Source organism: Coregonus lavaretus (assembly GCF_964263955.1).
Source record: "Coregonus lavaretus genome assembly, chromosome: 14".
In the NCBI taxonomy this organism is placed as follows: domain Eukaryota; kingdom Metazoa; phylum Chordata; class Actinopteri; order Salmoniformes; family Salmonidae; genus Coregonus; species Coregonus lavaretus.
Window position 1 is genome coordinate 49,789,810 of NC_140001.1, and position 16,890 is coordinate 49,806,699.

The window sequence follows — 16,890 nt, forward strand, 5'->3', positions numbered from 1 at the left end:
GGATGGATTGTCATGCACTCCACCCCTCCTGCCACCTGACTGCACATGTCCATAACCTGTAATACATTACATATACGGAAGGGGCTTTATCACCCACTGGAGACTTGAAGACAGAACCTCAACCATAGAGCTGTGCATGTCGGTGTGTCAGACAGCCAAATAGACCATAGTTCTGGTTAGACAGCTAAAGTTGTACTCTACACACAACTGATTTTGATTTGTTAGGTAACGTGTAGGCATGCTGTCTTTATAAGCACATCAATATATTTACAGCAGAAAATGTTTTGTCTTTGTAGCACAAAAACATCCATTGATTAAAATAAATAAATAAATATATTATGTATGTACACTCAAGCTGGGCGATGTTTGTGCAATGTTCATATGTAGCCTACACCTGTAGGGATATTAGTTCTGGGATTTGTCTCCCGGGAAAGATCTAACAGCGGACATAAGGAGAGACGAGACAAAACTACCAAGTTACAGAATACTGTGTTGTAGGACAGCTGAGCTGACTCAAGACCGGGATGTAATGAAACGTTGAAACTAAGTTGCAAGCTACTTTCGTAGCAAGGTGAACGTCTTATGAAACACATTCCAAACACTGGCTCTTGCTATCTTGCAATAACTGATTTGACAGAGAAATATCAGCTAGATAGGATAGCCAGCTGCAGCTATCACCAAGCTATGCTAGCTAGCTGCTGTCAGCTTGGCTAAACACAAGGTCAGCGCAGGCTTTAGCCTACACATAGAACTGAATTAGCTGACCATTTGGATATGACGAGGCAGTCAGGACGGGAGAAGTCTTCAACTTCAAAACGTTGTTCTCTCCATAGCAAAGCCAGCTTAGCTTACCTCGCTGTACTCACTACTTGTTTGTTGTGATCTAATGGCAAAGACACAACCAAGAAACACCCACATCAAAACACACCCAAGACAACTCTTATTTGCCTTCAGTCATGGCCACTAACATTTCTTAATGAGCATTGATGAAAAAAGGGGCCAAATCAGAAAGTGCAGTCGCCCTTTAACCATTAATAACCATGCGGAGGAGGAGGAGCAACCCAGGGTGTCAAAAACACTTAAAAATGTGACGTTTAGAGCAACTTTGAAATATGTTTGGAGAAACGTGGATAAACATCTGAATCTGAAGTCAAATTGCTAAAACCGTGAGGTCTTCTTGCAATAGGCTGCTGACAGTACCACAAAACAGTTGAGTTTACTGTGTTTCTGTTGTCTCTCAGATCATTGCTCTGAACAAAACCAAGGAGAGAATGTGGCCTTACCATGTAAACCAAGAGGATGAAGACCCAGACATAAAAAAGATTAAGAAGGTACGTGCGTGCGTGCATGCCCATGTGTGTGTAATCTGTGTATGTGGGGGTGTGCATAAGTGTGTGTGTGTGTGTGTGTGTGTGTGTGTGTGTGTGTGTGTGTGTGTGTGTGTATTCCACACATTGTTATCTTCCTGGACTGCTTATACAAGCAATCAGACATCCCATCCACCATAACCCTCCTCATTACCACTGACTTCTCCAAGACCTTTGGCAAAATCGACCACCCTATCGGCCATTGAACATCTTATCCAACTGGGTGTCAGACTTGCTCTAATCTCGGAAACCCAGAACTAAAATCTTGCGTAATTGCGTCAGATGCTCCAATAAATTCTAGCGGGAGACGTGTTAGAAAATATACTAGAACGAGGAGTGGAAGCAGGGCGGTAGCTCCACCCCCTCTCTTTGCAAGTTACGGCAAGTCTCTGGGCCAATATCCCCTCCCCTTCCAAAATTTGAAAGATGCGAACACCTGCAAAATCATGATTTGTCCAAATGATCAGTGACGAAAATCTGCACAATGGAACAAAGTTCCTCTTTAGTTGTCGAATCCCACAGTCTGTTGACAGACCATACGATAGCAGTTATGTTACGTGCATCTGTCCACGAGAGACCTGCCCTCACAGCATGGCTTTGCAGTTTTGTGACCTGCCACAAACAACAGGTACAATACCAAGACAGCCTCTCAGACTAGCATGAGCTGACAGAAGGCGTGGCTCAAGGAACTCTTCTGGACCTTCTCATCTTCTTAGCAGACATTGACATCACAGGCTGGGATGTTGACAGTAGGTGGAAATATGTTGATGATCTCAATATCATCCACACATGTACAACAGGAAACATCAGCACAGCACAGCAGGCCCTGAACAACTTTGACACGTGGGTTTTGGGCAAGCAGAATGTCACTGAACACACCTGTCCCATGCCCTCTCCGGATGGGTCAGGAGCTCAAGTGTGTGATGCTATTAAGATCTTAGGGGTAATGGTACAAAAGGACTTACAATGGGGTGGGCTAGTTGATACTTTGTTTATCCTTAACCAACTGAAAAGGTTCCATGTGGGATAAGAAGACCTGGTGAGCATTTACACCGGCTACACACGTCCCACCCTGGAATATGACGCTCCTGTTTGGCAAAGCTCACTAACCCAGGCTCAGTCTAATGTCCAGGAGCGAATTCAGAAGAGAGCATGCCGCATTCATCCTAGGATATCATGCCCTACACCACTACATATTTACAATACAAAATGTATAGTACCACCATAAAACAATATTACAATGTACATGTGTGTAGAGTGCATGTGCTAGCACTCTCTAATTCAAAGGGGGAAATGTAGCATGTATGTCAATAACTGTTCCGTGTCTGTGTGCGTTTTGTACTGTATAAATGGGTGTGTAAGGGAGGGTGAATATGAATATGTGTAGGAGTGCGGGAGAGAATGGGTGTGTTGATGCATAGGGTATAGGTTGTTAGTGAATGAATGAGAATGGAAGAGTATGTCGATGTATGGATGGGTGTAAGGGTCAGTAGAGGTGTGTGGGTCAAATCATTGGGGAAGCCAAGCCAGAATAAAAAGCCATATTACAACATATGTGTTGTGATAATTGCGTTGTTTGCTCTATAACCTGTTAGTTCATGTGCCTTGCGACAGTGATATACAGTGGTGTGAAAAAGTGTTTGCCCCCTTCCTGATTTGTTATTTGTTTGCATGTTTGTCACACTTAAATGTTTCAGACCATCAAACAAATTTAAATATCAGTCAAAGATAACACAAGTAAACACAAAATGCAGTTTTGAAATGAAGGTTGTTATTATTAAGGGTAAACCCAAACCTACATGGCCCTGTGTGAAAAAGTGTTTGCCCCCCCTGTTATAACACAACTCAACTGTGGTTTATCACACCTGAGTTCAATTCCTCTAGCCACACCCAGGCCTGATTACTGCCACACCTGTTCTCAATCAAGGAATCACTTAAATAGGACCTGCCTGACAAAGTGAAGTAGACCAAAAGATCCTCAAAAGCTAGACATCATGCCGAGATCCAAAGAAGTTCAGGAACAAATGAGAAAGAAAGTAATTGAGATCCATCAGTCTGGAAAAGGTTATAAAGCCATTTCTAAAGCTTTGGGAAACATGGAACAGTGGTGAACCTACCCAGGAGTGGCCGGCCGACCAAAATTACCCCAAGAGCGCAGTGACGACTCATCTAAGAGGTCACAAAAGACCCCACAACAACATCCAAAGAGCTGCAGGCCTCACTTGCCTCAGTTAAGGTCAGTGTTCATGACTCCACCATAAGAAAGAGACTGGGCAAAAATTGCCTGCATGGCAGAGTTCCAAGAAAACATCTTCATGATCCCCAAGACCTTTGGGAAAATACTCTGTGTACTGACGAGACAAAAGTTGAACTTTTTGGAAGGTGTGTGTCCCATTACATCTGGCATAAAAGTAACACTGCATTTCAGAAAAAGAACATCATACCAACAGTAAACTATGGTGGTGGTAGTGTGATGGTCTGGGCCTGTTTTGCTGCTTCAGGACCTGGAAGACTTGCTGTGATAAATGGAACCATGAATTCTGCTGTCTACCAAAAGATCCTGAAGGAGAATGTCCGGCCATCTGTTTGTGACATCAAGCTGAAGCGAACTTGGGTTCTGCAGCAGGACAATGATCCAAAACACACCAGCAAGTCCACCTCTGAATGGCTGAAGAAAAACAAAATGAAGACTTTGGAGTGGCCTAGTCAAAGTCCTGACCTGAATCCTATAGAGATGCTGTGGCATGACCTTAAAAAGGCAGTTCATGCTCGAAAACCCTCCAATGTGGCTGAATTACAACAATTCTGCAAAGATGAGTGGGCCAAAATTCCTCCACAGCGCTGTAAAAGACTCATTGCAAGTTATCACAAACGCTTGATTGCAGTTGTTGCTGCTAAGGGTGGCCCAACCAGTTATTACGTTGTAGGGGGCAATCACTTTTTCACACAGGGCCATGTGGGTTTGGATTTTGTTTTCCCTTAATAACAACCTTCATTTCAAAACTGCATTTTGTGTTTACTTGTGTTATCTTTGACTAATATTTAAATTAGTTTGATGATCTGAAAAATTTAAGTGTGACAAATAAGAAATCAGGAAGGGGCAAACACTTCTTCACACCACTGTATGCCTAAGGCCGAGACAATAAGAGACACATCCAACCACACCTTCATTTCATCACAAAACCGGATAACAACCTCTGTCCGGTGAAGTTCACAAAGCATATTGCATGTAACAAACAGTTACAGTGAGGGGAAATAAAGTATTTGATCCCCTGCTGATTTTGTACGTTTGCCCATTGACAAACTATAATTTTAATGGTAGGTTTATTTGAACAGTGAGAGACAGAATAACAACAAAAGAATCCAGAAAAACGCATGTCAAAAATGTTATAAATTGATTTGCATTTTAATGAGGGAAATAAGTATTTGACCCCTCTGCAAAACATGACTTCGTACTTGGTGGCAAAACCCTTGTTGTCATTCACAGAGGTCAGACGTTTCTTGTAGTTGGCCACCAGGTTAGCACACATTCAGGAGGGATTTTGTTCCACTCCTCTTTGCAGATCTTCTCCAAGTCATTAAGGTTTCGAGGCTGACTTTGGCAACTCGAACCTTCAGCTCCCTCCACAGATTTTCTATGGGATTAAGGTCTGGAGACTGGCTAGGCCACTCCAGGACCTTAATGTGCTTCTTCTTGAGCCACTCCTTTGTTGCCTTGGCCGTGTGTTTTGGGTCATTGTCATGCTGGAATACCCATCCACGACCCATTTTCAATGCCCAAAGATCCTCAAAGATCCCTTTAAGAGTGTGCTCCTAATCTCAGCTTGTTACCTGTATAAAAGACACCTGGGAGCCAGAAATTATTCTGATTGAGAGGGGGTCAAATACTTATTTTCCTCATTAAAATGCAAATCAATTTATAACATTTTTGACATGTGTTTTTCTAGATTTTGTTGTTGTTATTCTGTCTCTCACTGTTCAAATAAACCTACCATTAAAATTATAGACTGATCATTTCTTTGTCAGTGGTCAATGTACAAAATCAGCAGGGGATCAAATACTTTTTCCCTCACTGTACATGACCTTCATGTTTCCGACATTTTCGGACTACTAAACAACTATTGATTTAGAACCACGGAGAGTTACTGCAAGTCGTAAAGAAAACAGGAGCCAGACCATGTAGACATTTGTAATAGTAAAGGTCTTTATTTTTTAGTTTAAGTATTTAATACATTTCGGGTCTTGAAGATGTGCTCTGTTCATTCTCCATATTCTGTCGCTAACTGTATTTTCTGTTGGTGTAATTAAGCATGACATAGGACAGAGAAAAGCTGAACCCCGACATAATTTAGGTGCTTTAAGGGGAATGATCATCTCGTACTCTGCAAAAGTTAAATCTGAGTTAGAAATGAAAATGAAGGAAAAATATATCTGAATTACTATCTTAGAAAATACCATAAAACATCTTTATATGGTAAAGAAGAAAAATACAATTTCTGAACTTAAGCAGAAATATTATCTTTTACTTTTAAAGACAGCCAACAACTACAGGTTAAACTCAAATAAAGCATACTATTTTACCAAGTAAACTTGGTAAACACCTTGCAGCCCTCACAAAAGGAATAACAACGCTATTATTATTATTTTTTTAATCTCCCAAAGTTTCTATATTTATTTTTGGTAATACCAATTACCCCACCGAAGACATTCTTTTAAAAAGTATACAAGGTCATAACAGACTTTATATGGGAAATAAAACTCAGACCTGGAATTGTATAAACTCACCACCAAAGGCTTTTACTTGCGACATATTGTTAAATGCACTAAAGAGGAACGATGGGTACATATTGAAGATGCGCATACACATTCCCAAAATATTTTCACGTGTCTATTTCCAAAGGATAAAGCGAAGAACATTAACAACTTCATAGTTAATAACAGTATAACAATATGGAAGAAAATGAAACGTATTCTACAAGAACCAATATCACTCCCTAAAAACAACCCCTTAATTATTGGATAGCTTTTCAGAATTCACCGATAAATAGGCCCATATGGAAAACTAAAGGCATAGAAACAGTACCAGACTTGGTAATAGGAAATACAATTATTTCCATGACAGAATTAAAAAGCCATTTATGACTGACCAATGTAGACATTTTCAAATACATGCAACTTAAAAGTTTAAAATCAGGATATTCATATGATAGGTAATATATACAAAATCTTGCCGAGAGCCTATCCAACTGACAATCTCTTATAAAAAAATATTATCTATTGGAACCAAGACTTAAAAAGAACTGATATTGGCACAAGATGAAGGGTGTGTTGCAACATAACTAATTAAATTACAGTTAACAAAAATGTATGCTTAATCCAGTATAAACAAAAATGTAATTTATTATACAAGAGACAAAATTCACAAATTCTACAGCACAATGGCAGAGTCATGTCTTAAGTGTAAAATTAACGATTATTCAATAATTCATGCATTCTGGGTGTGCTATAAAGTCCAAACGTTATGAGCGGAGTTAGAAAATTGGCTGTCAGAATTATTACAATGTAAATGTACTTTTAATCCATCTATCTGCATATTTGAAGACATGGCATATGAGGGTGCGGTGAGACACCAAATTGGTTGGACCATACTTTTCTCGTCAATCATTTAAAAAAAACTTTTACTTAAAAACTGGAAATCAAATGATCTTCCATTGTTGAGACAGTGGGGGAATCAAATGCATTATTATTAAAATATTGAAAAGCTGTGGGCAACAGAGAAAAACAGAATACCGCAATTTGAGGCTATATGGCATAGATTCTTACAAGCACTGGAGATAGATGCCGTGGGAACACGTAGGTCTGGGCAGGTGTGATGTCGTTGATGTTTGTCTGCCGTCTTTGTTTATATTGTTAGAAACATTTTATAAAATCTTACCAAAAAAAAAGAAATGTATTCTAACCTGTGTCTCCCTGTACAGGTGCAAAGCTTTATGCGTGGTTGGCTGTGCCGTAGGAAGTGGAAGCTGATAGTTCAGGACTACATCTGTTCTCCCCATGCTGAGAGCATGAGGAAGAGGAACCAGATCGTCTTTAACATGGTGGAGGCTGAGACAGAGTACGCACCTAAAACCACTCACACAGAGACTATTGACTGATTGATTGATTGTTGATTGGTTGATTGGTTTATTGATTGAGCGGCTGATGTATTGATTGATTGATTGAATGAATGATTGAATTGAATGGTTTACTGTTGTTATTTATTCGAACCCAGCACCAACACACCTGACTACACTAATAGTGTGATTAGACCACAAGTTGTGTATTCCGGTGTGTTATTGCTGGGCTGGAACAAATTCTGCATCCTACACTCTTAGAAAGAAAGGTTCCAAAAGTGTTCTGCGGCTGTCCCCATAGGAGAACCATTTTAGGTTCCAGGTAGAATCCTTTTTGGTTCCAGGTAGATCTCCTCTGTGTAAAGGGTTCTACACGGAACCCAAAAGGGTTCTACCTGGAAGCAAAAGGGGTTCTTCAAATGGCTTCTCCTATGGGTACAGGTCTAGATAGCACCTTTTTATTCTAAGCGTGTAGTGTCTGATCCTTGTTGGTTGGGTCCTAGTGTTAGTTTGATCCTTGTTGATCTAATCCTAGGTATGTCCACCAGCTGTCTATCCTGGTTAACTGTTTCCTGAGACCTCTCCGTATGGCTGCCAGCTCCAAGAAACCTCCCATCAGTCACGATGATGTCAGCAGTGTGTTCCTCAACAGGTACATCACATGCATGCACACACACACACACACACACACACACACATACAGAAACCTGTTTGATATTCTGTTTTTTATTTATTTTATATCCAGTGAGACCATCATGTTTCTACATGAGATTTTCCACCAAGGACTCAAAGCCCGGATAGCGAACTGGCCTACACTGGTGTTGGGTAAGTTGTCATTACACACACGCCAAAACGCATGCACACACGCATAGATGCACCCATGCACTCGCACACACACACAGCAGAAACGTAACACCATCAGACCCACACAACAGTCGCATACACCATCCAAACCACACACACACCAAGGTTATAATAGTTTTGTGTTTTTATATTAGTTTTTATTTCTATTAGTTTTAAGATTTTTATTTAAAATCAGTTTAGTTGCAGTTACTTTTCAAATCCACTTTACTCGTTTTTATTTAGTTTAAGTTTTATAAAAACGTTTCTATTTCGTTTTTATATTATTTCGTTTCAGTTTTAGTGTTAGGGACAGAAAGTAGTATGTGTGGGAGGCTAGGAGCCTTTTATGTGTTGTATAGTTTTTGTGTTTTTGGAGATGTCACTTCTTGCCACTGTGGGCAGTAATGCATAAGGTGATGTGTCAGGTCATAGGTTAGGTTAGGTTTAGGGATGGATCGAAATTTACAGAAGGGTTACCTGGAGGAAAATGGGGGTGGGTCATGCTTTTTTCAATTTCAATCAAGGGGAGTGTTTAGCATTTAAAAAATATTGTCCAGGGAAGGGTCATGTAATTTGTAATGAATGAAATTTCAGTATTTCTCAGTGTTTTAGAATTAGTTGCTTTTTAGGATATATATCGATGTGTGCCTGATGCCACCCCTCATCTCTGATTCTCCGCTGGACGCGCAATATCAAGTGCTCCTATAGACTATTTAGTGTGGTCTCAATCAAATTATCCATATGCTATAGGCTATGAAGTGCATGCTCGGAGAAGCACAGAGCAAAGTTATATATCTAAGATAGCAGCTGGGATGGTGTAAATAACATTAGGCTGCATTATACACTGCAATGGATGTTCCAACCCTGAGCCCCGGCCTGCTCTGCTCTTGCTGATCAAAAACGTTTTTGTGTGCTGCCTAACCAATGGCTGTGCTGTGTAGGCTTACAGTGGCAGTTCAGGAGGAGAGTCAAAGACTTCTTCTGAAAAATGTTTTTGATTAGACCTTGCGTGCGGGCAATAGCCTATGTTCTGTTCAGTTTGAGGAGAGTGCGAAGATGAGAAGGAGGACCGGACCGCAGGTCAACTTTAATAGCTTGCTACTACTATAACTGATTTAATTAAAAACAATATGTTTCTTGCCCATGATGTATTTAACAGAGTTATTGACCTCACAATAAAACAGATTTTAGTAATTTACATTGTGGTGCTGAAACTTGAAGTAGCAGCCGCGGCACAATCAATCGGAAATGGACAGCTCATGGTGCTGAAAGTGGGCAAATTTGAGTAGGCATAATTCATTTCAACCGTCAACATTTTGTTTAGACTTTACCTAACAACAAGAGGGCTTATTGCTATTTAAGCAATAAGAGGTAGGCCTACCTGTTTGGCAGACGAAATTAGGCTATAGGCTGCTATATCCATAGATTTCCTCCACCCACCATGCAGTCTTTGAATAGCCTACCTCTGTGTTACTGAAGGACTGTTAACTTAAAACCAAGACTCAAATTGAGGGGGTATGAGAGGGTATGCCATAGGCCTACCTTTTATTAAAGAAAATGGCAAAAAGCACCAGCCTACCCCTTGTTAGCTTAAGATTTGGAAGAATATTAAAATAGCTTTATGCTAGAAACAAGCTGTAGAATACCCAGGAAAGACTCTGATGCATATGGGATATCATTGTTTCGTTTCTTTGACATTCAGAGGCTGAGCTACAACCTTTATAGCCGAGGAGACAAAACATGTGCTTTGCTTGGGAAGTAATCTAATTCTGTCACTATGAATTGATTAAGCTATTAACTTTCTGTTCAATAGAAGATGTTTAAAAACAGAAGGCTTTTAGGGAAACACTTGTGAGCTTCTCTCGTTGGGTTAAGCTACAGAAGAAGAGTAGCCAACAGTTAAAGCTTACATTTTTCTGCGTCGTTAGGCCTACTCTGTTTGGGGTGGAAAAGTAGGTATATCTTTTGAAAGTGCCATGCTCAGATTCCTAATGACTTCTCAGTGCAACGTAGACGCAGGGAGTCAGGAAGCAGGTGCAGTTAGTGAGTTTAATAATAACGAACATGGAGCGATACAAAACAAGAGAAGCGTCTGACATAGAACATAAACAATATTACCTGATGACTGATAACAAAAGAGTGCTATATAAAGGGTAAAAAGGGGTGTAATGAAGTCCAGGTGTGACTGATGATGAGACGCAGGTGTGCATAATTATGGTTGCCAGGTGTGCGTGAAGATGGGTTTCCAGGACCGATGGTTAGTAGACCGGTGACGTCGAGCGCTGGAGTGGGGGAGCGGGGGTGGGAGTGGAAGTGACAGGTGTGGTTTCCCTCTCCAGGGCCTGGCGAATGTCCACATCTACGTCCGAGAGCATGGGGGCTATGACTGGAGAGGGTGGGATTATGGGTGCACTCAAGACAGGAACCTCTCCCGATCGTAGAGACGGGACAGGGCATCGGCTTTGATGTTTTTTTAACCATGGGTGATATGTCAGCGTGAAATTGAATCTGGTGAAGAAAAGGGCCCACCTGGCTTGGCGTGGGTTCAGTCGCCTCGCTGTTCATTTGGTACTTCAGGTTCCAATGGTCAGTGAGGATGAGCAATGGGTCCTGGGCGCGCTCCAGCCAGTGTCTCCACTCCTCTAATACCAACTTCACCGCCAGGAGCTCCCGATCGCCAACATCATAGTTCCTCTCTGCAGGAGACAGCGTTTTTTGAGTAATATGCACATGTATACAATTTCGGTGGATTACCTTGACGTTGGAACAGGACAGCCCCCACACCTACTTCTGAAGTGTCCACCTCCACCACGAAGGGCAGCATAGGATCTGGATGTTTAAGCAATGGGGCAGAGGTGAAACGAGCCTTCAGTAGGCGGAAGGCTTCGTCAGCTGCAGAATTCCATCCTAACTTCCGGGGACCACCCTTGAGGAGAGAAGTGAGAGGAGAGGCGATCGAGCTAAAGTTCTTAATGAATCGGCGGTAGAAGTTGGCAAATCCCCAAAACCGTTGTAACCCCTTTATGGTGGTTGGGACTGGCCATAACCTGACAGCATCCACCTTCCTCTCATCCATCATGACTCGTGGCGGGCCGATCTGGTAAACCAAAAAGGAGACCTCCTGATGGAATTGGCACTTCTCCGCCTTGACGTACAGGTGGTTGGCCAGGAGGCATTCCAGGACTACTCGTGAGCGATGTGCTCCTCCAAGGTAGCCGAGTAGACCAGGATGTCTTCGATATACACTACCGGTCAAAAGTTTTAAAACACCTACTCATTCAAGGGTTTGTCTTTATTTGTACTATTTTCTACATTGTAGAATAATAGTGAAGACATCAAAACTATTAAATAACACATATGGAATCATGTAGTAACAAAAAAAGTGTAAAATGAATCCAAATATATTTTATATTTGAGATTCTTCAAATAGCCACACTTTGCCTTGATGACAGCTTTGCACACTCTTGGCACGCCAACTCCATCTGGATCTCTTCACACAATCCTCTTCTGAATAGGGTGCGGAGCGCAGGCTCATTCCATCTGCTGGATGCTGCCACTGTCCGAAAGGTGAGCGCGTACTCAGCTGTGGTCTGGCCATCCTGCCGTAGTTGGAGTAGGCACTCTGGTCGAAGACCCCCCTGAACAGAGCCTCAAAGGAACCCAGCTCTTCCTCTCCTCTCTCCCAGATGGCCGTGGCCCACTCCAGCGCCCTTCCAGTCAGCAGAGAAATAACCGTGGCAACCATGGACCTCTAGGTAATAGAGGGAGCACTGGAGTAGGCTGGGGTACTGGCTCGCTGGGTCGACTTGTGGTAGAGAATCCTCCGCTGTTTGGAGATGACGCCCCTTGAGTAATGTCGACTCGTTGAAGAACACGGAGGACCTCATCTATAGCCGTCCCCAAATGAGCCAGCTGGTGTTGACGAAGTACACATGGATACAATTTCTGTGGATTACCTTGACGTTGGGACAGGACAGCCCCCACACCTACAAACAGACAGACAGACAGACAGACAGACAGACAGACAGACAGACAGACATACATACATACATACATACATATCCACAGACAGGCAGACATGTAAACTCAGAGACAGACAGGGAGGCAGACATACAGACAAACTCTAAACTCAACCCTAGCTTCATGTCCACATGCCAGCCTAACCCTAACCCTTCCACATCTTGGCTCAGCTCTTTGAGTTAGGGTTGAGCCGGGATGTAGACAAGAAGTTAGGGTTAGGGTTACGGTTGAGCTGGGAGTGGACATAGGGTTAGTGTTACATCATTTAGCAGACGCTCTTATCCAGAGCGATTTACAGCAGACATTAGGGTTAAGTGCCTTGCTCAGGGCACATCGACAGTTTTTTCACCTAGTCGGCTCGAGGATTCAAACCAGTGATCTTTCTGTTTCTCGCCCAATGCTCTTAACCTCTAGGCTATCTGCTGTCTGGTTATGGCCTCAACCCTAGGACATAACCCTAACCTTAATCCAATTGATAGTTAATTCATTTACCCCTCCCCCCACTACATCGCAGAAAGGTGGGCCTCATTTGAAGCCTAACCTAGTTAATGTGCTTTTGAGTGACATTGGCGGAAGGGTTGAGCCAAGATGTGGTGATGAAGCGAGGGTTAGGGTCAGGTTTAGAGTTAGGGTAGGGCCGGAAGTTGATATGACGCTAGGGTTAGGGTTAGGGTTGAGGCTAGGTTTAGGCTTGAGCCGGGATGTGGACATGAAGTTGGGGCCTCAACTCTAGACACATTAATTTTGCCCCTCCCCCTACTACATGGCAGAAAGGTAGGCTGACCTAGAGTTAGTGTGCTTTTGAGTGACATTGGCAAGATTCACGCATGGGATCGTTCAACAGACCCTCCCGATCAATGCAAGCCTACATCTGACCATGTGAAATTAACTATTCAGAGTGAAAACTTGGTCCCACAGAGAACAAGGCTTTTTTTCCATAGAAAAGCATTACCTACAGCCCTCACATAACCATGACGCCCCCGTTGACTGCGATTGAGCTAGCTAACCGTCCTTGCCCACAACCAATCGTGACTTTATAGGGATGCCCTGTGTTGAGGTTCAGTTTCCTTTGGCAACAGGAAGTGTGTTAATTCATCCTCAACATGGTCCTTCATACTCTCCCTGCAGTTACACAAAAAACACTGTCTTCCATCCTCTATAGAACGGTTAATTCTTACCGTAAAGATTTGAAACTCAGGGCATTGTTAAAGTGTCCCCATGATGCCGTCCATTGAATTTCAGCTTCCTGCGATTAATTGGGGGTCATAGGTGTGGTTTCAAAGGGTTAAAAATGTTTACTCTTCCCAAATGTTATATATTTGTGACTGGGGAACACGGCATGTTACATTTGAAGTCAATCGACCCAAAAGCATTTTTGACCTCTTGCAGTTCTAGAAACTAAGAGAGCCTTGTTATGAATTCTTGAATGAATTCTGAAGAGGATATATATATTTTTTTTTTAATGTATTGACTTGAAACTGTCTGTCTGTCTGTCTAACTGCCTCCCTGCCTGCCTGTCTGTCTGTCTGTCTGTTTGTCTGTCTGCGTGCCTGCCTAACTGCCTGCCTGTGTCTGTCTGTCTGCCTGTCTGTGTCTGTCGAATTTCAGGAAGTGACTTAATTGGGGGTCAAAGGGGCGGTTTCGAAGGATTAAAACAGTTGAATCTTTGCAGATAGATTGTAACTTCCATCAATGTAATTGTCTGCATCACTTCCAATCCCCCATGTGTGTATATATATATATATATATATATATATATATATATATATATATATATATACATTCCTACATACACATATACAAATTGTACATATTTGTGACCGGGGGACCCGGCATATTACATTTGAAGTCAATCTACACAAAACCATTTTTGACCTCCATTGGACACAATGGTCTTGCAGTTCTAGAACCTAAGAGCTTTGTTATGAGGAGGATATTGGTCAAAACACACACACACACACACACACACACACACACACACACACTCACAGACAATGCAAGACAAACACTTCAGTCTTGCACTGACGTCAAGGTCAGTTCCTCAGCGCTGACGCACACTTGTTTTATAAACAAATTGATGTCTTACTGCTGCCTATCTCAGGCACACAAACACACACACACACACACACACACACTCATCTTATTGAAACAACGCCTCATTACTTTCTATCTCTCTCACACACACACGTCATACACAGACAATGGCTTGACACCCCATAAAACCTCAACATTCCTACTGATAAGCATCACCTAGGAGACCAGCCTGTAAGGGATGGGCTGTGTAAAAAGGAAAGGCGTCGAGACATTAGTGACATGGCCAGGGACAGGTCAAGCTGAACAGGCTCTAATGCTAATCTAATCTCATCTAATCTTAGTTCTTAATTTATTGTTTTATCTCTACCTGGCCCCTATTTTTTACATATGTGAGCTCTATCTATGTCTTGTATTTCTATTCAATGGAGATTCTCCATTGAAAGAGCTTTTAAGTTCAGGACTAGGCTTAATCTGTGTCTGGGGAAACCAGCCTGTCATGTGCTGTAGAATATGTTTATAAATTAGTGTGTGTGTGTGTGTGTGTGTGTGTGTGTCTAGCGGACCTGTTTGACATCCTGCTGCCCATGCTGAACATCTACCAGGAGTTTGTGAGGAACCACCAGTACAGCCTGCAGGTGCTGACCAACTGTAAACAGAACCGAGACTTTGATAAACTGCTGAAGCAGTATGAGGCTAATGCTGCCTGTGAGGGCAGGATGCTGGAGACCTTCCTCACATACCCCATGTTTCAGGTAACACACACACACACACACAGGAACGCACACATGCACGCACACACACATGCACGCTCATGCCAGCACGCATGCAACGCACACAAACAACGCACACACCCACGCAAGCGCGCATGCACACACTCACACATGCACTCACACTAACTCATACATCCCCACATACCACATGTTCCAGGTAACGCACATGCATTCACACATGCCTGCCTGCACGCACACACTCACGCACGCACTCAAACACACACATACTTCCTCACATACCACGTGTTCTAGGCACAGTACACACTCACCTAGCAAATCTCTACCTGTAGAACCCTATCTGAGGCCTTGCTCATAAACGTTCAAGCCATAAGAAAGTCCCAATGAAATACCTCACCCCTCTCCCAATCACCCTCTCTCTTCTTTTCTTCCTCTATATGTTTCTCTCAGATTCCTCGTTACATCATCACCCTGCATGAGTTGCTGGCGCACACTCCGCACGAACATGTGGAGCGCAAGAGTTTGGAGTTCGCCAAGTCCAAACTAGAGGAGCTATCACGGTTTGTGTGTTTGTGTGTTTGTGTGTGTGTGTGTGTGTGTTTATTTGTGGGTGTATGAGTAAGAATACCTCAAAACATACACGTATGAATTATCACCTCTTAGACATTTCATGTAGTATATCATGTTTGTGTGTGTGTGTGTGTGTGTCCTTAGGGTGATGCATGATGAGGTGAGTGATACAGAGAACATCCGTAAGAACCTGGCCATCGAGAGGATGATTGTAGAGGGCTGTGATATACTACTGGACACCAGTCAGACCTTCGTCAGACAGGGTTAGTGTGCACATACACACGTATATGCACACACACATAAGAATTCACTTACACACTCATGCCACAAACCATTGTTTATGTAACAGTATTTTTCATGTCCAACTCAGTGGCCTTGTGGTTAGACTGTCCTCCCGGTGATTGGAAGGTTGGGGTTCAATCCCTGGTCGAGTCATACCAAAGACTCTAAAAATGGGACTTGATACCTTTCTGCTTGGCATTCAGCATTAAGGAGATTGATTGTGGGTAAGGCCCTGTGATAAACTAGCGTCCTGTCCAGGGTGTGTTTTTGTACATCAAGCTGTCTCACGCTACAGAAACAGGAGATGGGCAGTTCTGGCTTGGACAAGGCTTTTTTATTTCTATTTTTCTCTCACTCACCTCCCATCTCTCTCTCCACACCTCTCCCCACTCTTCCTCTCTCTCAACACCTTCTCTTACTCCCTCTCCCTCCTCCCTCTCTCCCCCGTTGCCCTCCCCCGCCAGGTTCTCTGATTCAGCTGCCGTCGGTGGAGAGGGGGAAGCTCAGTAAGGTGCGTCTGGGCTCTCTGTCTCTGAAGAAGGAAGGAGAGAGACAGTGCTTCCTGTTTACAAAACACTTTCTTATCTGCACACGCAGCTCAGGAGGCAAGCTGCACCTGCTCAAGGTGAGCCACACACACACATGCTCATATTTACTGGCTTTAATTCCACACCCTTTTCCAGAAGTGTGCACTGTATTGGATTGGATTTAAAATCATATTGGTGGAGTGAGTTTCCACCATTGTTAAATCCATGAGAGAATATGTGTAAGAGAACCTAGTGGAGAATCGAGACCGAGTCATATTTTAAGCACACAACAAACCACACAAACAGTCAATGACCTCGGACCTCTCTCTGCAGCAAGGTGGAGTCCTGTCTCTGATAGAATGTACCCTCATAGAAGAAACAGAGACCAGCGACGACGACTGTGAGT

General features: G+C 42.8%; 1 protein-coding gene across 1 annotated transcript in view; it reads left to right on the top strand.

Moving 5' to 3' along the window:
* rasgrf2b (Ras protein-specific guanine nucleotide-releasing factor 2b) overlaps positions 1–16,890 on the top strand; it is a gene marked incomplete at both ends in the record, with an annotated part of 136,601 nt that overhangs the window by 44,127 nt on the left and 75,584 nt on the right. The window contains 9 exons of the mRNA XM_084176605.1: positions 1,242–1,331; positions 7,346–7,482; positions 8,016–8,132; positions 8,226–8,305; positions 14,936–15,129; positions 15,556–15,665; positions 15,820–15,938; positions 16,422–16,582; positions 16,818–16,884. Coding sequence (XP_084032731.1) covers positions 1,242–1,331; positions 7,346–7,482; positions 8,016–8,132; positions 8,226–8,305; positions 14,936–15,129; positions 15,556–15,665; positions 15,820–15,938; positions 16,422–16,582; positions 16,818–16,884 — 1,075 coding nt within the window. The remainder of the gene's footprint in view (positions 1–1,241; positions 1,332–7,345; positions 7,483–8,015; positions 8,133–8,225; positions 8,306–14,935; positions 15,130–15,555; positions 15,666–15,819; positions 15,939–16,421; positions 16,583–16,817; positions 16,885–16,890) is intronic.